The sequence below is a fragment of the Felis catus genome, chromosome B4 (assembly GCF_018350175.1).
Source record: "Felis catus isolate Fca126 chromosome B4, F.catus_Fca126_mat1.0, whole genome shotgun sequence".
NCBI lineage: Eukaryota > Metazoa > Chordata > Mammalia > Carnivora > Felidae > Felis > Felis catus.
The window spans coordinates 25,896,921-25,918,606 of record NC_058374.1 but is presented as its reverse complement, the minus strand read 5'-3'; the positions used below and the strand labels follow the sequence as shown (position 1 = coordinate 25,918,606).

The 21,686-nt window shown below is 37.3% G+C and overlaps 2 protein-coding genes across 3 annotated transcripts in view; one reads left to right on the top strand and one right to left on the bottom strand.

The window, feature by feature from the left end:
* The window catches only part of ODAD2 (outer dynein arm docking complex subunit 2), a 179,211-nt gene extending 178,679 nt beyond the window's left edge, over nt 1-532 (top strand). Inside the window, exon 20 of the mRNA XM_023256476.2 lies at nt 67-532. Coding sequence (XP_023112244.2) covers nt 67-180 — 114 coding nt within the window. The 3' untranslated portion in view covers nt 181-532. The remainder of the gene's footprint in view (nt 1-66) is intronic.
* The window catches only part of LOC123386477, a 99,337-nt gene that overhangs the window by 25,728 nt on the left and 51,923 nt on the right, over nt 1-21,686 (bottom strand). The window lies entirely within an intron of this gene.

The window sequence follows — 21,686 nt, the reverse complement described above, 5'->3', positions numbered from 1 at the left end:
GATATCTGAGTGTGGTTTTGATTTGTATTTCCCTGATGATCCCTCCTTCTCTTTTACATGTGACAGCTTCTGCTGGATATGGTTGGATCCACTGACCAGGACCTCCAGGAAGCCGCAGCTGGTTGTATATCCAACATCCGCAGACTGGCTCTTGCTACAGAAAAGGCAAGATACATTTGAAATGTGAACAAACATTATAAGCTACCAAATTTTACATGACAGAGAACATAGCAGTCCCATGGCCAGGAAGCCTAGAACATTTATTAGCAAATCCTTTACAAACAGATAAATGTCTGGATGAAAAGACAGGAATTAAAAATAGCAAAGGGTGCTCTCCATCCAAAAACTGCATAGATATTTTTGTTCTATTTAACATTTTAGGGATATGCCATGTAATGAAATGTAAAGCCAATAAGTTTGTGATAATTTTCCAGGAATTGGAGAATATATGTATACGGTACATAAACCTATTTCAGTGAGACTTTTGTATTTGTGATGATTTTAATAAAAGGTATGGCCTTCCTGGTGTGCACTTTCACAGTCATTCCTGCATGTCTTTAGAATTCCCTTTCTGTTAAACCTATCTCACTGCCCCGTCATTATGGTGTTGTCTGTTTGATCACTTGCAACCCACGCGAGAGCTCTAGGGAGACGTGGTGATTTCACGAACTGTTATTAAACAGAATTTAGATTTGAGCAGCAGGACCTGAGAGCATCCTGAGGTCATTCCAGATTTCTCCTAAATACGATCAAACATCGGAGAAGATCATGTGTAACTGTCACCATACCAGATAATGCAAATCACAGAAACATAAGCAATGAGCAGGATTTTTACTTTGGGGCTTACAAAGCATAAACAATTCTACGTTTTATTTCCCTCATAGGACTGACCAACACTTTTATTGAAGAATTAATTTACGCTGCTGTAAGGATACTGTTACTTCACATAAATAGCTTGAAATTTCTGAACTCATTTGTAGCACACGAAGTACTTTTTTAAAAGGTGGCCACAAAAGATTAATAGCATTTTATCAGGTTGTGGAAACATGAGAGGTCACTTAAAAGAATCGCATAAGTAACCTTGGTGTGCTGAAATGTTTGGGAACTAACTGTCCCAAGCATCTCATACTAGCCAGGAAAATAGCTTTGTATGCACCAGCTCCATAAACCGGCAATGTCAGTTAATTCTTTGAAGAGCAGGCTAGGCTGTTTCATTAAAAAAGTATTAAGTACTATCTATGTTCATCATAATTGGGAGAAGATCTTAACCTAATTGAATTAAATGCAAATAATTTGTATGAAATGAAAAGCCTGTACAGGATGAAAAATTATACTAGTGATAGATTCTCTGGTAAAAAGAAGTTTCTGAGAATTTTGAGGTTTTTAAAACACCAGCTCATCTTCCCTGCTTTTCAGAGGAGGTTATAAAAGAAGATAATAGGAACAAGGCAGTGCTATTAATGATGCCAACTAGGAACTGAATTTAAATAAAAGTGTAAATTCTTCAACTATCAACATGCTTCTAATGTTAAAGTTGCCATTGGGCTGTGCTTCACAAACATTCAAAATACCTCTAGAAATCATGGATTATGACAGCTCTAGAAAACAAATAACATTATTCCGTTTTTACTAAAGGAAGCTTTCACCACTGCCTTAGGATTTCAAGTTATTCTTGGATTTAGTGGGTCCTAGGAGTGAAGTACCAGGTAAACAATTGCAACACAAAAAATGTTGGATGAGTGATGGTAAAGAAGGATTGTTCCTTTATGCTATGCTTGATAGAAGAAAGCTGGAGGTTTTCATGTTTTATGGTTAATAAATACATAAAAGAAAAGCAACAGTGCCATTTTAAAAAGTGAAGAAGCTAAGCACTTGGAAACAGTTAAAAGAAATTAACATGAAAATCACCTTGTATGTTCCTAAGAATTTTTTTAAATTCTTAAACTCCCGAAAGTTGGTATCCTTGGGTACTACAAATGAGAAGCTGAATTTAAGGGTCAGTTTTTGACTCTGTGTGTGTGTGCGTGTGTATGAAATGTCCTAACAGAAAACTCTGATCTTACTAGGAAAATGTCAAAGAGAGTGAAAGTGCTCACAGCTATCAGAGAACAAACATGGGGACAGTCACACCATTTCTTTGCCACTACATGCTGCAATGGCACTCGTGGGTTTTTTTTTTTTTTTCATTAGTTTTTGGTAAGTGTTTTTTGTGTTGTATTTATTTTCTGCTATTTAAAGCTGGCAACATTAATTCCTTATAAGTTTTCAGCAACAGTTCTTTTTTTTTTCTTTTTCTTTTTTCTTTTTTTTTTTTTTTTTTTTAGGTTTTATTCTTTCCCAGGACATCCTGGGAATCCAATATACTCTTGGTGATAGCCAGCTGTTTCTGTTTGAAAGGAGTTTAAGGTGGAAGGAATTTTAAGTAGATACTCTTTGATCTCCCACTGTCTATGGTTTGCAGGGCTTCCTTCTAGAAATCCCTGCCATGATCAGTCTGCTGTCCCTAGTGAATGCTCTTTCACTACTCTCAGGATCACTTGCATTAGAAATAACTTGTTTCTTTTTCAAACTTTCCTAGGTTCTGACAGTTAACAGAAGGTTGGTTTTCTTAGGGGGTGGCACTGTAAATCCTGTTACTTTGATACTCTCTAAGGCATTTGCATGGAATTGAGACACTAGATCCAAAATACTCAGAAAGTTTATTTCCATTTAGGAAAATGAGAATCTCAGTTGTTGATAAGCAGACAACTGAGATGGTTGAATAAATCTCTTCTTTTTCTTTTACCTAATGGGATTAGGTTTAAAAGATCATTTCACAGTCCAAGTTAACTCAAGATGTTTAATCTCATCCCACAGAAGACTTGGGAATGAAATAGGCTATGTTTATTCCTATAATTCAGTGAAAACAATAAGGAAACCCACTTAAGAACCTCCCTGCCTCATATGCACTAAATGCCCCCCAAAAAACCACTTTCTCATGTACTCAAATGTAGAAAGTAGAATTCTGTCCCTCAGTGAGACTGGAGCAGAAAGAGAACCAAATCGTACATAATACTAATATGTCGAGGACTGTATTAAGTACTTCCTACTTGTGATCTCATTTAAAATACAGAAGAGGGGCACCTGGGAGGCTCAGTCGGTTAAATGTCTGACTCAATCCCAGCTCAGGTCTTTTTTTTTTTTTTTTTTTTTTTTTAATGTTTATTTATTTTTGAGACAGAGAGAGACAGAGCATGAACAGGGGAGGGGCAGAGAGAGAGGGAGACACAGAATCTGAAGCAGGCTCCAGGCTCTGAGCCGTCGGCCCAGAGCCCGACACGGGGCTCGAACTCACAGACCACAAGATCGGGACCTGAGTTGAAGTCGGACGCTTAACTGACTGAGCCACCCAGGCGCCCCAAGTGATACAGCTCAGGTCTTAATCTCAGAGTCGTGAGTTCAAGCCCCTACACTGGGCTCTGTGCTGGGTGTGAAGCCTACTTAAAAAAATACAATACGATATGATACAATAAGTACAGAATTGTACTGATAATCTCAGATAATCTTGTATCATACTAGGGTCTATCTAAATGGGCACAATCATACTGCCATGGAAATTTGGCAATGCACACTAAAAGCATCATAACTTTGTGTGCCTTTGGGATTGTGCCCAACAGTTATTCTACAAGAGTATTCACCACATCATTGTTTTTAATGGTACAAATGTTAGGAAAAACTTTGGTTAATTCAATGATGGTCTAGCAATACAATGAAAACATGTTATAGAATGCTAGTTAATGACATAGAAAGCCTTTTGTAAAATATTGTTAAATTGGAAAGCAGGTTCTGAAGCAGTATATACAGTGTGAGCACATTTTTAGAAAATTATATACATGCAGCTAGTCACAACGGAAGAAGACACAACTTAAATACACCAAACTGTGATAAAACAAATGATTATATCTGAATGGTGCAATACAAATGATTTTTGTTTTCTCTTTGCTCATTTGTGTTTTCCAATCTGTTCACGATGAACATGAATGACTTTTTTCCTTAAGACACTCCCAATGAATTTTACTTTTTTGTTATTTGGAAACTTCTAAGGCAGACATTCTTCCTAATACTAACTTTAAAAGAGAGGTCCTCAGTTAACAAATGGTATACACAATCCATAGATAAAATAAATGAGCAGGATTGTTGTTGTTGTTTTGACAAAAAAAGAATTGTAGCTTCAACATCTAAACCACTATTGAAATATTTATAATCTTTAAAATGAACATTTGCAATAGCTTTCAACTATACCTAATCAACAGTACAGTATAACTGATACATGCTGGGGTGGCCCGTAGTAAGTTATGAACATTTTGTTATTTGGTTTCTGTAAACTAAGCAAATGAATTCTAGTCCCAAGCACATAGGAAGCCAACAAATGAAGTAACTCAAAAGGTCATTGATAGATTGCTTCATAAAATGTTGTTGTTTTGAAAAGAATGATTTTGACCCATTCAGATGTCTACTTCATTATAGATACCTAAGATGAACAATACTGTGATTTACTAATATATTTTGCCTGAATAAATCTAATAGAAACACAGTCCCAACAAAATTGTGCCCACCAATAAGTAAATACAGTAGACTATCATAGACTTCTGGTCTTCCCTTTTGTGCGCTATTCTTTTATGCTCAAATTTTAGATTAAATTTTCTTGCCTTTCAGTAATTGGTTTCCTTTTCTCTCTCTACTCAAATCTCTGTGTCTCCAGTTTCTGTTCCTGCTTTCTCTGACAAATGGTTATTACATATTCTGCCTCTTAAAATGGTTTATGCTTTAATTTCTATAAATGTAAGATGTAAAGTTAGTATTTCAATGGTTTCGATGCACAACTGTCATGGCTGACTTGAAATCATGTAACATATGGAATCCTTATACTCCCAACCCATTATTTTCAAGTTTTCAAGTAAAAGTAATTTATTCTTTATTTGCATCTGTCAAGACCAAAGGGAGATTTTCTTCTGCCAGTTCATGCCACCCTGATTTATTAGTTGATAAAAAGTCATCCTTTGCAAATTACATAATTGGCTCATGATGTTCAGAGTTAAGATTTGTCATTATTTTAGATTTATGTCCCAATTTATTTTAATGATTGAAAGGTATATTAGTGATATCAGTATGGTTCATAGAAGCTTGAAGAATCTATAGCTGGTTGGGTTGCTTACAGAGAATGACCATATATCAAAAATGAAGTTCAGAGAGAGTGTGGGTAGTTAAATGGAAATCCTTTTGCATTACTGGAAAGAAAACTGACCTTTGTCAGTAGATATGTTACATTAGTGATTATAAAGCTAAGTGTTCACAAGGGCTAGGCAAGTAACATAAATGAGCAGAATGAGCTAGATATGTTGTTGTTTTTAAAATAATATTGGCATGAGGTGGGTGAGTGAATGGGGGAAATAGGTGATGGGATTAAGGAATGCACTTGTCATGATGAGCACCAGGTAATGTATGGAAGTGTTGGATCACTATATTGTACACCTGAAACTAATGAAACTCTGTATGTTAATTATACTGGATTTTTAAAAAATAATAATAATAAAGTAATAGTAACACAATTGGTCACTGACCTTTAGTCTTCATGTCTGGGAGAGAAAGGGATTCTTGGAGACTGGAAAACTAGAGAATGCAGACAAATTAGTCCTCATCTCTAGCCAGATGTTGCCAATCTTACAACTTCTCCAAAGAAATTCAGATTTTTACAGGCAACCTCCCAAATTTTAAATATTGGCTATTGTATCAGTCTGCTAGGGCTGCCGTAACAGAACACCACAGACTGAGTGGCTTAAACATCAGACATTTATTTTCTCACAGTTCTAGAGGCTAGAAGTCCAAGATCAAGCTGCCAGCAGGTTGGTTTCTGATGAGGCCTTTCTGGCTTTCAGACAGATGCCTTCTTTCTGTGTGTCCTCATATGGCCTTTCCTCTGTGTGCATGCAAAGAGAGACCAGTCTCTGTGTTTCTTCCTCGTCTTATAAGGACGCTAGTCCAGTGGGATTAGACCCCACCCTTATGACCTCACTTAACCTTAATTACCTGCTTAAAAGGCTGTCTCCAAATTTTGAGACTGGAGATTAGCGCTTCAACATACGAATTTTTATGAGACACAGTCAGCAACAGCAAACATGCAGAAAACTCAAAATGATTCCCTGAACTAGATATGGTTCACAAGTCTGCAGCACCATAATCTTTACCTATTGGAATGAGAGCTTATTTGATTAAATCCTGATATTTGTATCCCTAAAGATGCCTGGAGCTACTCAATAGAAAACCAAAGAGAACAATTTGTGTAAAAGGGCACATGTCAAAACTATCTTGGTCTATGTAGATTCATGTTATGATATCAGCACTATAAAGTGCAGTACTGAAGAGATTGACTTCCTCAAATTCAGACAGAACCTTGGAAAAATTACTCTGAAGTTGTAGATAATCATAATGGTAAGTGTAGGGTCATGGAATAGCAGCGCTGGAAACATCTTTAGGACCAAATCACTGGCCTCAGTAAAGCACGTATCAAAGCTTCCCAGGACAGAAGCCTGTTTTCTTCCAGACGTTCTCTAGGTAATGGTTGCTTCCCATTCTCCCTCAGACAGATTGGACTAACCAGATTATGAAGGTAAAAAGAGCCTTGAAAATTACTTTGAGGAATCTGAGCTTAGTCCTACATATCATTGTTCCTCGGACCTCCTGTGTAAGACAGTCTGGGGTACCTGTTAAAATGCAAAGTCTGGGCCCCACCCCACCTACTGATTCGGAATCTCTGGGAAACCCAGAATCTACAAACTCCCCAGACTGTAATCATTGGGTTTTGAGCATAGGAAAAAAAATCTACACAAAGGTTTCCTAAAAGTTAATCGGTAGGGGTACAGTGAAAAGATTATAGGAGAGGAAATGAAACCAATAATCATTTGTTATATAGGATCTAGTTTAAAGCTGCAGGGGGCCAAGACTAGGGAATAGGAATAGAAAGGAACAAGTATCAGAAGAAAATGCTAAGAAAAAATTGGCAGAACTGACAAAGTCTTAAAAGTAACATGATCCACGATCATGAAATGAACTCTCTCTCTATTCTGTTATACTACGAAGTGCCCCCAGAATAGTGCTGTCCCATCGGAAAAAAAGGCAAGCAACTGTGTATTTTTTATTATTCTGTTCAACATGACTATCAGGCAAATGCAAATCAAAACCACAATGAGATATCAGCTTACACCTGTCAGAATGGCTAATATCAAAAAGACAACATATTGGTGAGAATGTAAAGGGAAACCTTATGTGCTGTTTGGTGGAAATATAAATTGGTGCACATGCTTCGGTGGTTCTAAAAATTAGAACTAACACCTCTTAGTGTTTATCTCAAGAAAACAAGAACACCAATTCAAAAAGATATACACACCCCCATGTTCATTTCAGCATTATTTATAATAGCCAAGATATGGAACCAACTTAAGTTGTCCACTGATGGATGAATGGATAAAGAAAATGGTGTGTGTGTGTGTGTGTGTGTGTACTATTCAGTCATAAACAACAACAACAACAACAATGAAATCTTGCCATATGTGACAATATGGATGGACCTTGAGGCCATTATGCTAAGTGAAGCAAGACAGATGGAGAAAGACAAATACTGTATGTTCTCACTTATATGTGGGCTCTAAACAACAAAACAAAAACCCAAGTTCACAGATACAGAGACCAGATTGGTGGTTCCCAGAAACAGAGGGAAAGGGTGGATAAAATGGATAAAGGGAGTCAAAAGGCACAAACTTCCATTTATAAAATAAATAAGTACAACATAGGGACTGTACAACATAGGGACTATAGTTAAAACTACTGTATTGTATATTTGAAAGTTGCTACGAGAGAAGATCTTAAAATTATCATAAGAAAAGAATTTTTGTAACTATGTATGGCGATGGATGTTAAGAAGACTTACTGAGGTGATCATTGCACAATATATACGAATATGGATCATCATGGTGCAGACCTGAAACTAATAAATGTATGTCAATTATATCTCAATAAAAAAGTAACAAATACAGGGACACCTGGCTGGCTCAGTCAGAAGAGTCTGCAACTCTTGATCTCCAGGTCATTTGTTCCAGCCCCGTATTGGGTGTAGAGATTATTACTTATAAACATTTAAAAAGGTAATAAATACAGGGACACCTGGATGGCTCAGTCAGTTAAGCATCTGACTCTTGGTTTCAGCTCAGGTCATAATCTTGCAGTTTCGTGATTTTGAGCCCTGCGTTGGGCTCTGCACTGACTGTGAAGCCTGCTTGGGATTCTCTCTCCTTCTCTCTCTGCCCCTCCCCCACTCACACTGTCTCTCTCTCTCTCTCTCTCTCTCTCTCTCTCTCTCTCAAAAATAAACAAAATAAATAGTAAACAAAAATTTTTTTAACAAATACCTATTTTTTAAAAGTTTTTAAAAAGTAACAAATACATAAACATAAGTAAAATAAAATTTCTGGTATCTCTATTAAAAAATGTTAAAAGAAAACAGATGAAATTAATTTTAATATGTTTAACCCAAAGCCCAAAATATTAAACTATTAAATATTAAATATTAAATATTAAATATTAAACTATTAAAAAATGTTAAAAGAAAACAGATGAAATTAATTTTAATATGTTTAACCCAAACCCAAAATATTATTTAAACATTTAATCAATATAAAAATTATTGAGATACATTTTATTTTTCACTAAATCTTTGAAGTTGATGTGTGTTTTACACTTATAGCACAATTCAGTTCAGACCAGCCACAATTCAAGGGCTCACTAGTCATTATATAGCCAAAGGGTGCCATGTTGGATGAGTTTTAGTCTATCCACTTGGTTAGGTTAAGGGGTTTCTTTTATCAGTATTGTTGCTTTAATTTACATGAACTTTCATTATTTCTTTGAGTTATGCCAGGCCATCAGCCATCTTGTCTGAGTGCTTTTTTTCCCTCCTGATCTCTCAGAGGCATGCTCTTTCTATTGGCATGATGACTCTTTAAATTCAAATTTGTATGAATTTTGGTGCAATTCATCTAGAAGGCTGTAGTCAGCATTATATTTTGGGTACAATTACTTTTTTCTTTTTTAAAATAAAGTTTATCTATTTATTTTGAGAGGTGGGAGGGGCAGAGAGTGGGAGAGAGAGAGTCCCAAGAAGGCTCCCCATAGTGTGGAGCCCAGCATGGGGCTCAAACCCACAAACCATGGGATCATGACCTGAACTGAAATCAAGAGTCAGATGCTTAACCGACTGAGCCATCCAGGCGCCCCTTGGGTATAATTATATTTAAATGTTTTTTATTGTGGTAAAATACACATAACCTAAAATTTACCAGTTTATCCATTTTTCTATGTACAGTTTAGTGTCATTAAGTTCGTTCACATTGTTGTGTAGCATCACCACCATCCTTCTGCAGAATCCCAAACTGAAACTCTGTATCCATTAAACAGTAATTCCCCATTCTCCTCCCTTCCCCAGCGCTGGGAATCACCATTCTCCTTTGTGTCTCTGAATCTGACCAATCTAGGAACCTCATGTGAGTGGAGTCATACAGTATTTGGGCTTCTGTGTTCAAGGTTTATCCATGTTGTAGCACGTATCAGAATTTCCACTTTATTTATAGACCACATTTTGTTTATCTGTTCACCCACTAATGGGCACTCGGGGTTGTTTCCATTGTTTGGCTATTGTAAATAACACTGCTATGAACATGGGTGTACAAATATCTATTCAGTTCCTTGCTCTGAGTTCTTTTGGGTATATACACAGGAGTGGAATTGCTGAATTGGGTACAGTTATTTTTAAAACCTAACCAAATCTATAATAAAGGAGGTGGTTTGGGGCATCCTTACCAGTAAAGTCAGTGGACTTGAGATACACTCACACAGTCTCTCTAGAAGGAACTCTGTTCCATAAGCATTCCACCAGCTTCACAGTCACTGACTCATAGACAAAGAATCCCCTCAGGCTGCTTCAGTAGGTTCCAGTATATTTTAAATTCGGAATGAGCCAAGTTCTCCCCGTGTGTGATTCAGTGAGTGCAAATTAAGCATTTAAGAAGGTATGGTCCTACTTTTGGAAAAATAGTAAGGTCTTGCAACTGTGCCACTAATAGTACCAAAATGGCCTAAAAAAAATGAGCATAGCTCTCCTAAGTTCCACTGTGTGATGTTTAGGTTGTGCTAAGGGGCAAGGGTGACTTTTCTGCAACTACTGTGTACAATACTTTGAGAGAGAAAAGGAGGCTGAAGGCCCTGGAAAGGTTTATGCCGGGACCGTCAGAATTCTTGCAATTTGCATGGTGGACGCAAACCAAACTTACATACAAAGAGGCCTGTAAAGACAGAAGACTGGTTTCCTGACTGCTTACATATGCTGCTGATTTTGCACACTTTTCCCTCCTGCTTTATACCTCTCCACTGCAGAGAGACGGTACCACCACCCGACCCTCGTCTTGCTTGAGTGCTGTGCACACATCCGGAGGATCTCACAGTTAGACCCAGGTTTTGCCTTGAAGGAAATGTATCACTTCTTAAAGCTGTGGTGGTTGTTTCCAACCTTCACTTGCAAGGTGTATAACATTAAGGTTGCATCTTAGTTCTACTGACTTGTTTGAAGCAACAAACAGCTGCGGATGTTGATTTAAAACAAAAGACAAGTAGGGCGCCTGAGTGCCTTAGTCAGTTGAGTGACCGACTTCGGCTCAGGTCATGATCTCACAGTTCATGGGTTCGAGCCTTGCGTCGGGCTCTGTGCTGACAGCTCAGAGCCTGGAGCCTGCTTTGGATTCTGTGTCTCCCTCTCTGCCCCTCCCCTAGTCATGCTCTGACTCTCTCTCTCTTCAAAATAAATAAGCATTAAAAATATATATATAAATAAAACAGAAGACAAGCTAACACATTGTAATCTCTGAGGTCAATTTATTTGGGTCATTCTCTTAATCTGAACTAATTATGAGCTAAAACAACAAACTTGAAGGTGTAAAAGGACAGTCTTTTTTTCCTTCTCTGCCTATGAGTGTTGTGAATGCATCAGAGAAATGTGAGAGACTGATGTGCTCTAGCCAAGACTTGTGGTCCATCTTCTCAGTTCCACAGATTCTGCTTGTGAGCCCCGCAGAGCTCAGACAGACTTTCCCTGGAAGGTGCTGTGTGAGATTTTCATTTTTGGATAATATTGTTAATAATTTCCTGGAGAAAGAATATTTCTATTTATGCCCTTTAGGCAGAGGACTGATGTGCCAAAGAAGGAATGAGGAATTACTTATGAGCATTGGAAAACTCTCAATTTATTCTTTTAAAAAAAAAAACAGCTTTATTGACTTTTAATTAAAATACAAATAACTGCAAATAATCCATGTGTACAATTTGATGAGTTTGGACCTGTGTGATACCAGTGCTACAATCAAGATAACAAACCTATCCAACACCTTCCAAAGTTTCCTTGTGGTGTGTGTGTGTAGTAAGAGCACTTAACATGAAACCTACCGTCTTAACAAATTTGAGTTGTGCGTTACAATATTGTTAACTATGGGCAGTATGTTGTACAGCAGATTTCTAGAACTTACTCATGAAACTTTACACCCAATGACCATCTTCCCATTTCCTCCCAGCCCCAGCCCCTGGCAACTACTATTGGTTTTTCTGCTTCTATGAATTTGACTATTTTAGAAGAGTAATAGAAAACCTCATCGAAGTGGAATCATTCAGTATTTGTTCTTCTGTGACTCACTTATTTCACTTAGCATAATGTCCTCCAGGAGAAAACCTTCAATTACTCTTAGATTATCAGATGTGGTCCTGGCCCTTCTGTTGAGAGATCAGGAAAATTGACATCAATGTCTTTGATTTCCCTTCCCTTAAAGAATACTTCAGTGTTCTAATTTCAGCCTACCTCCCCAGTCTTCTCTCCCACTGTTCTCCTTCAAATATATTCTATATGTACTCTGGTCCAAAAAACAATCATCTATGTTGACTCAAATGTGCAAAAATGTCTGTAACATCCTTTAATTTTTACATGTCTTTCCACTAATGGTTGAAAAACGACTTTTCTAATTAAAAGTGTCTAGCCTCCCTTGATTTAGAATAGCTCCTTTGGATTAATGCCTACGTTTTTCAGGATGTGCCCCCTTCTTGAGTGTTCTCCACTTTCTCACCTCCTTCCTTCATTGGGACCTTACAGGCAGGGGGGATTCCTGGGATGCAGGGAGGAGCCTCCAGGTAAGTTATGTTGCCCTGTTTGTCTCATCACCAGCCTGCCTCCCCTGTCACCCATGACAGTTTGGATTCTCATGGTCACTGGGCATCTTGTGTCAGTGGTGGTGGCTGCGGGCATGTGGCTGGAGTTTAAGGTGTTGTCCTGGAACCTGTGCTGATGCCTGGAGTCCTCCATGGACCCTAGTCAAGAGCCCCCCCCCCATCTCTGCAGCTTCTGGGCCCTCCCAGAGGGCTGGGGAGGAGCTGGTGACTTTCCCAGGACCATACAGCTATAAGGGGGAACTCTTGAGGATGTCTGAGCTCACCAGCTTAGACGTCTACCCCAGCCAGATGTGCTGGGACATCTCCCTCCAGGGTGCTTTGCTGACACTGGATCCTCTCCAAGCCTTGCCCCTACCCAGGCTCTCAATATTTTTTATTTCCCTCAAACTCCCAAGTGGTTCAAGCACTCGCAGGCAACTCCTTTCTCTTTTCTTGCATTTGCCAGACATCCCTCCCAAAGTAGAGGGGTTTGCTGTCCTCTGTATAGCAGGTACTTTCTCTAATGGTATCCTGCATCCTTCTCTGGGGCCAACTCTCCAAACTTTGGTTCTTTAAATAAAAACTCTGCTCTAAGAGGTTTGAGAAAATATTCTTCTACTACTTCAAAGTCTAGTTTGTTCTATTGATTATTCATTCAGTTATTTATTTATACAAATATCAGTGCATAGCTCAATGAATATTCTCACAGCAAACACATCCATAGAAGATGAAGACCACACAGATCAATGAATGGACATCACTAGAAGTCCCTTTCATACCCCTTCCCAGTCACTGTTCCCACAAAGGCTACCACTCTTGATTTTCTAGCACTTCAGAGCATTTGAAAGTCTAATTTTGGGGGCCACCTTATTTATTTCTCCACAGACTTTATTTTCAAAATCTAGTTTGAAACTCAAAGCTAAGCAAGGGCTTTGTTCTGGGTAGTGTTAAGTCTCCCTTTCCACAGGGAAAAAAAAATTATCTTCAGCTTCTTCATTTAACGGAGGGAAAGCTTCAGGGTTTTCAAAACAACCAACTAACCAAACAAACAAACTTAAAAAACCGACTCTGGAAATAATAGGGAGGAAAAATACATCATATGGTATTTCAAACAATTGTCCACTATCATCAGCCAAACTAAACTGTTTCTCTTCCCCAAATATCCTGGACTGTCCTGCTTCTACATCTTGCCTGCGACGTTCCCTTTACCTCAAATACGTCTACGCATTCAGTTTTCACGTCACACTTGCTTTGCCGTTGCCTGGCTTTTTACAAGGGGTTGATGAGCTGATTTCTCTTTTGATTCCAGATGTATTAAAAGAAAAATTAGCAGTGGAGCAATGAAAAGTACTTCTTCCTGATGCCAGAGCTGAACTGGTGTGCCATACAATGTTTTCGGCATCCACCTTACACTTTCGAAACAAATGAAAAGACACATTGTGTATGGTAGATAGAAACGATGTATAACCTGGTGATTTCAGCTCCTTGTGGCTGAAAGTTCTCTGGTTTTGGGGGGGTGACCCTATGCACTAAGACTGAGAAAAAATTGGCTTGAACCTACATAGAGCAAAACAAAACCAACACTTCCCGTATTTCCAGGAATTCTTGGGTGGGACGTACCTTTCCAAGCTACCACCTGACCCTCATCATTGCTTGCTTCCTCTAGATGTTCAGTTCACTCAAGTCTTACTTCTGGCAGCTACTCCCCTTTCCTTCCTCCCTTCATGCCCTTGTGATCGCAGATAGGAAACACAACCCCTTTTCTTTGATTCTGAAAAATACCAGTCGTCCAAGGAAAACATGAGTAGGAGTCGTTTGTGGAAGATTCCGGGGTTAGAGCAGGACTAAAGAAAGCTTACTGTGTACTACCAACCTCAGCTCTGTCTCCCGGCCACTCTCATAATCAAACCTCTCACTGACATCACCTGCCCTGTTGGGCTCTTTTTTCCTCACCACCCATTTTCCTTTCCCATAGCCTGCCCCCGTTCCCAGCACTCCTCCCATGACACTATCCTCAGAGATTTAAATGTTTCTGTATCAATTGGCTTCTGTTGTTTAACAAACCATTCCAAACAACCGTTTATTTAGTAGTGATTGTGTAACTGTTCAGCAATTTGGACTAGACTCAGCTGGGCACCCTCACGCATCTGCTGTCAGAGGCAGGTTAGCTTTGCTTTTAGTAGGCGGGCTCTCACGTGTCCAGGAGCTCTGCTGGGATGAATGTCCCGACTTGAATCTCCCATGCAGTCTCTCATCCTCCAGTAAGCCAGCCAGTGTTTATTCACATGGAGGTTGGGCTGGGTTCCAAGAGAACAAGCAGATGTACACAAGGCTTTTTGAACCCTAGGAACAACTGGAACACTGTCTCTTCTGCTACATTCAAAGCAAGTCACCGGTCCCCACTTGAAAGACTGAGCTACAAAGTCACACTGCAAAGACGAATGCAAATGGCGGGCTAAGGGTGGGGTGAGGAATAATTGTAGCTATTTCAGCAGATAATTTGCAACTTCTTACTTCTCTCTGAATTATTTGCCTCACTCTGGATCCATCCAGGAAAAATCCTGAAGACTATCTTTCCACAATCAAAACGATCCTAAAATTGTTTTTACTAAAAAGGCATTTCTCTCCTCTCAGAACAACTCTGCAGCCACCTCTTAAACCTTCTTCTCAAGAACACATGGAAATAATGTCAGTGTGCGAGTGTGTGTATGGAGTGGGGGGCACAGGAGATGTGTAAGAAAGTAAAAGTCATTCTTTTGGCTCCTGAGATTATGGTAATAACAATTCTTAATGTTCAAAATGTGTTACTAGAGTGACTTTGAGATAAGCAAACAATATAAGCACACATTTACATCTGCTTTACTTTACTCCTTACAGTATTACATGAGGACAAGAATCCTAACACTCCAATATGGTGATCACACAGGTTTCTAACTTCCCTGATATTTGCTATAGAAAATGGGTCAACCACAAACTGTGAAATAGATTTAAAAATACACTGGAGATAATTAGTTGTTACAAAATGCATCAGAAGGCAAAAATCTTTTTTTAATTCAATTTTCAATAAGGGCAGAGTCAATAAAGACCTAAAAGAGAATTGAAACTTCTGTAAAAGTAATAAAAAAAAAATTCCTTTCCTAAGGAAAAGGAAAGAAGCTGATGAGGGAAAAATAATCAGTTCTGGGAAAGCAAATTTCAGCAAGTGTAGGGCACTGGCAAAAAAAAAAAAAAAAAAAAAAGAAAAGAAAAGAAGAAAGAAAGAAAAAAAGCAAGCACGACCTGATGGGAAGAAAGGAGTCCAGAAGAGCTGGATGCTCTTTAAACAAACAATTTTGGCAGGTGAACAAACTATATGGGAAGTGCAGGATAGGGAACAGCTTGCCAAATTGGCAAAGCAGAACTGTGCAAAGTTCTGAAAGGCAATTTGGAGAACCAAGGAAAGACGTCCAGCCAGATCACCAAGGATGAACAAAAAGAAGGGGCACAAATGTGTAGGGACCACATCAAAAGTGAGAAAGATAATACAACGTAGGGTAGACACAAAAGACATCAGGAAGCAGTTAATCAGCTGCAGTCATAAAAACCAAGGTATTATTGACTGTTTCCATTTGGCTAAATAACCAGCCCTGGATTTCATACATTTCTCTGCAAGCCTGTTGCCTGGCACCACAATAAGCACCGATTAAGATGCAGTTAGTTGCATAGCAGAAACCCTAACTCAAAATGGCATTCAAAATAAAGGGAATTTATTGGTCCATATAACCAAAAGTCCAAAGGTAGAGTGATCTTTGAGTAAACTTTCATTAAGGTTTGAATTTTACCGTGTGAAATTATGTTGGCTGTCCCCTCTACTGTATGTTGGCTTTATTCAGCTGGGTTCCCTCATGGTGGCAAAACAGCTGCAGCAATTCCAAACATCACATCTTCACACTGCTCTGTTCAGAGGAGTTTCACTTTCTTAAGCCACTGAGCAAACTGGGCTTCCTGCTGATTTAACTGACTCAGGTAATGACAACATAGATTGCCTTAGGCCTAAGTGTATCCATTCCTGAGGAACCAAGTTAAGGGGATGGATTTATGATGATTTCCTTGGGTCCTATGGAGACAACATGGGGGCTCCGTCTCACCCAACCCACATAGCTGGTACTCAGTGGAGAGGTGTGCAGTGGAGGGAGCCAGTGAAATGCCTGCCTCAGGTAGTGCAGACAATAGGACAGTAGCAGGAATAAACTGTCCTTTACTAGTCTGCTCTGGTTTGGGTGAATACATAGACAAATAGTAAGAAGGCCATCATGTAACAAACCATGGCAGGTTAGAGAACACTCTCAGGGGGTAAACCTTAGCTTGGATCTCTCCCACTTCTGCCTTAAAGGCAAGCAACGGTTCTGTGTATTAGAAAGTGTAATGAGTGCTATAAAGCCGTCTACTTTTCAGTAATTGTGCCACTAAACGTGTGGGGGTATGAATCCCATCTCTCACAAAGGGTCTTCCAAAGAGCCAAACATTCTTGTGCGTGGGAACATGCCTTACATTTCATTGAAATGAAAATAGAATTTATTTAGACGATAATTACAGACAGGACAACTGTTTGTATTGAAAATGTTTTCAGCTTTATTATGAAGCGAGCTGGGTATTAAGTGATGTGTGATGGATATTAAGGAGGGAACTTGTTGTGATGAGCACTGGGTATTATATGTAAGTGATGAAACACTAAATTATACTCCTGAAACCATTACTATATATTAATATAGTATAATATATATTATATATTATATATATATATTATATATATATATTATATATATACTATATACTATATATATATAATATATATATTATATATATACTATATACTATATATTAATATAGTATATAGTATATATATATACTATATATTAATATAGTGTAGTATATTACTACACTATATATTAACTAACTAGAATTTAAATAAAAATGGGAAACAAAAAATAAAAATATGTGTGATACATTTATTCTTAAATTAACAGTAATTTGGGCTCTTAAAAAAGGATAATTTCAGTCTTTTCCTATAATTACTAGTCTTGATGTCCTTGAAATTTCTAGAAAAAAAATTTTTATTTCTTAGGGAAAATGTTTAGAGTAGGCCTCTAAACCTCATCTGCAAAATAAGAATAATCACACTGACTTCATAGGGTAACATGAGGATTAAAAGAGTTAACATATGAAAAGTAAGTACAACAGTGCCTGGCATATTAATATATTATGTAATATAATTTATTAATATAGTAATATATAATATCATTATAATATACAATAGTAATATCATTATCACCCCATTTTACCTGTGTTTACTCAGTCCTTAGACTAGACCTCAAAGGGTTGGTATTATTTTTAGCCCATTTTACAGAGGAAACTGAGGCACATATAATAAATAAGGCGATTGGTTTTCTGAGGTATTGACGTGGCAGGATTTTCCTGGTAAGTCACAGAGTAAGATTCACACCTTAAAAATAACGTCAGGGGTGTGTGGGTGGCTCAGTCGCTTAAGCATCCAACTTCAGCTCAGGTCTTGATCTCTGGTTCCTGAGTTTGAGCCCCACATCAGGCTCTCTGCTGACAGCTCAGAGCTGGAGCCTGCTTCTGATTCTGTGTCTCCCTCTCGCTCTGCCCCTCCCCCATTCAATCTCTCTCTCTCTCTCTCTCTCTCTCTCTCTCTCTCTCTCAAATAAATAAACATTTAAAAATTTTTAATAAAAAAATAACTTCAGATTTATTAATCTCTAACTTTCCTTGCACTCTCTTCGGATTACTACCCTTCTGACTCAGTTGGAACACAGCATATGCATGAATGAGAGACTTTACCATTCATTCATAGTCAAGCTACCCTATTGTGCTTTTATTACTAAACTCTCTATCTTCCAGCCTCTTCCTTTTGTTTTTGGTTTATAGATTATGTAATCTTCAGTTAAGCTTAATTATTTAGCCCTACAGTTAGACTTAAATACCTGGCATTTAGTAGGTAGTCATTAATATTTATTGAAGGAATGAATGAATGAAACAACATTAAAGGAAAAAAAGGAGTCACAGTAAATGTAAATTAGACACCCTAATTCTTATACCATCACTCCGGCCAACGAGCTAGCTGTGGAAACCAGGAAAAGTGGCATTTACATGCCAGAAATGTAATAGAATATCTGCTAAATAGAACAGAAATGTAATAGAATTTCTGCTAAATATAACAGGAATAGTAACAAACTATAGGAAGTCACGGAAGGTCAACTGTACATAGAGTTTTGTAAATGCTTTTTATTACTATGTCTTAAAATTTTTTTCCAGGTGAATGTCAATATTGCCACTTCAATTGCTTATAAACATCTCGGTATTTGTATGTATAATGATTTATTTCATTCTTGCTACCATTTAATTGCATCAATCTTTGCTTTTACAAAACTGGCATTGAACATCACGAATTTTTCTAATTTTTAAAGACACCTGCTTGCAGAATGAGAAAAAGATTATAATTTCCAAAAACTATAAGGAAAAAAGTAAAACCAAGTGCATATAAGAAAAGACTAAAAAGCAAAAGAAATCATAAAGAAATTGAAAACAGCAAAATAAGGTGACAGACAAGCAAATATATTATTAAATGAATGTAAATGGATGAATGTACCTCTTAAGAAGTTTAAAAAAAAATACAAACAAACCTGCATTCAGGTCTGAAGCAATTCAACTTTATTCAGGTGATATGAGGCACTAAAAGAAAAGTGATGCATAAAAATTAAAAGGACACCACTTCAGAAAAAAAGGAACATAATTACACAAATAGTTATTTTGTGGATAAGTTATTGACTCGTTAAAAAGGCATAAGTAAAATTAAACAGATTCCAGGAGATAAATTTGATAGTGATATGTTAATTGCATTGCAACAGAAATGGACCGTGTATTTGACCATATTTGAAGCAACTGCATTAAGTTTATAGTGAATAAGGAGGTATTCTAGGGAGTTGAAGAAAGGCAGCAACATTTCAAGAAATATTTCTAGGACACATTCAAAAACCTCAGTGTTTAACTGGATAAGAGTGATCATATTGAGAGAGAACCAAAAGCTAATCTTAATTTTTCAGTTCCAGGAATGAGAAAATACTGCTAAGATGAAGAGATTTAGAATGTGGGTAGATGATCTTAGCTGTGGAATAACATGATCAGTCATATTTTAGATGTTTTTATTTTAAGATGAAAATGAAACTTTCAGGTGGAAATTTAAATTATAATTTATAATTCTAAAATTAGAGCTTGAGGCCAGAGCTAAGAATATAGAAATTATTAGCATAGAAGTAATAGCAGTTCAACTAAAATAACACAAGAAGAATATTGCTGACATGGTAAGAAGACAGAGAGAGAAACTGAGCCATGTCCTCATTCTTTTTCATACTGTTCTTCTTTTGAAGCCTCAAGACCCACATCAAATAGCATGAAATGTCTGTGGGTTTTTCTACTTTTTTTCACTGAATAATAGATGATAGATGGGTGATAGAAAAATGATAGATAGGTTTTCTCATTTATGTTTCCATAAAATTGTTTCTTCAATTAAATGCTTCAAATTCACGTATAATATTATTGCACACATATCTCTCTGATTTTACGTTAAACCCCATAGAGTAAATCTTGAGATTTTACTATAATTTCAGATTAACCTGCCACAAACCTGCCACAGTTTGTGGAGTCCCTGTAGTATTGTTACATATTTAAGCAGTAGATAATAAAGCCATCAATTCATTTGGGAGACATCCACATTACACCCTAAAGTCATATGTACATATATATTAAAGTACGTTAATAATGCAGTATCAATTTTTATTTCCTTACATTTCCACCTAGGAAAAACAGTTGGAAATCTTCCATCTGCAAATCTGGTAATGTGTGTGCACTACCTTACACAGAAATTGCAGAAATGCTTAACTTCTGTTGCAAATAAAAACTAAAACAATAGCTTTTCTTGGGCATTGTAAGCTAAACTGAATCCTAAGTAAGGTATTTATTAAGCAAAACATTTAAATAAGAATAATAAATAATAATGCAGGAATGATAGGTATAATTATATTCTTATAGGATGTATTTAAATAATAAATCTATAGTTAGTGTGTACTTGATTTTTCAATGATAAATACGGAAAATGGGAAAAAAATTAAAAGGGTATGCAAAAAGGAATTAGCCAAATGGTTGCATGAAGGACCCAGGTCCTTTCCATCTCTCTGCTCTTACATCCCTGTGTTGGTTTTTAGGCTTGTAACAAGATGGTAGCAGCAGTTCTGGGTGCCATACCAGAAACAGCAAGATCCAGGTGGGAAAAAGAGACCATGGCTCTTGCTCAGAAGAAGAAAATTTTCCCAAAGCCTCCCCCCATTTACCCTCACACTTCATTTTGGCCAGCACTGGATCTCATGCCCTACAATCAATCAATTGAAAAACAGAACGCACTCACCCTTAGACCAATCAAGCCTTCACCTGAGACACTTAGCTGTGTGAGACAGAGGTGGCTATCTGAACAAACTGAGGTTCTATTGGAAGAAGGATAAATGGATTCTGGCTGGACAACCAGTGATGATCACAACACCAGATACATAATGACCAAAGAAAAGCTAATATATACTAAACAGATCTAAGGGGGGAAAAAAGCATTATTAAGGATCAAGAGCTACTTAATGATAAATTCACCAGGAAGACCTAATTATTCTGATTCTGTATCCACCTAAAAACATCCTCAAAATACATGCAACAAAAAATAAGCAGAAAAACAGGGGGGCAAGAGGACAGTGGAGTGGGTAACAATTTACAATTATAGATCAGAGTGGAAAAATGTTAACATACCTTTCTCAAAGACAGTTTAAGTAGATCAAAATAAAGTCGAAATTGAGACAATCTGAGCACAGACTTATTAAGCCTGACATAACTGATATATATGTGTTATATATGTATGCTGTGTATGTATAGGATCCTACAGATAAATATTTTATAAACATATTAATTTCAAGCACACATTGAACATTTTCAAAAGCTGATCAATACTTGACCGCAAAGCCCAGCTCAACAAAAAGCACTGCAATAAAATTACAAATGCAATCAGTAGCTAAAGAGAGCCAAGAAATCGATAAATTCAGAAATTTTAAAACCCACTTCTAAATAATTCATGGGTTAAAAAGAAATCATATTGAAAATTACCAAATAGAACTGATTGGCAATGTAAACCCGACATATTAAAAACACACAGGATTATTTGCAGGGAAAATTCTTTCTGAGCAAACTGGAGCTAATCTTTTTCCTACAGCATATTTCCATCCAAAATGCTGACAGTGATAGAAAAATTTAGGAAAACATCTTACTTCTTCCATATACATTGGAAAGATTGCTCTTTGTTCTTTCTTTCCCTGAGTGTT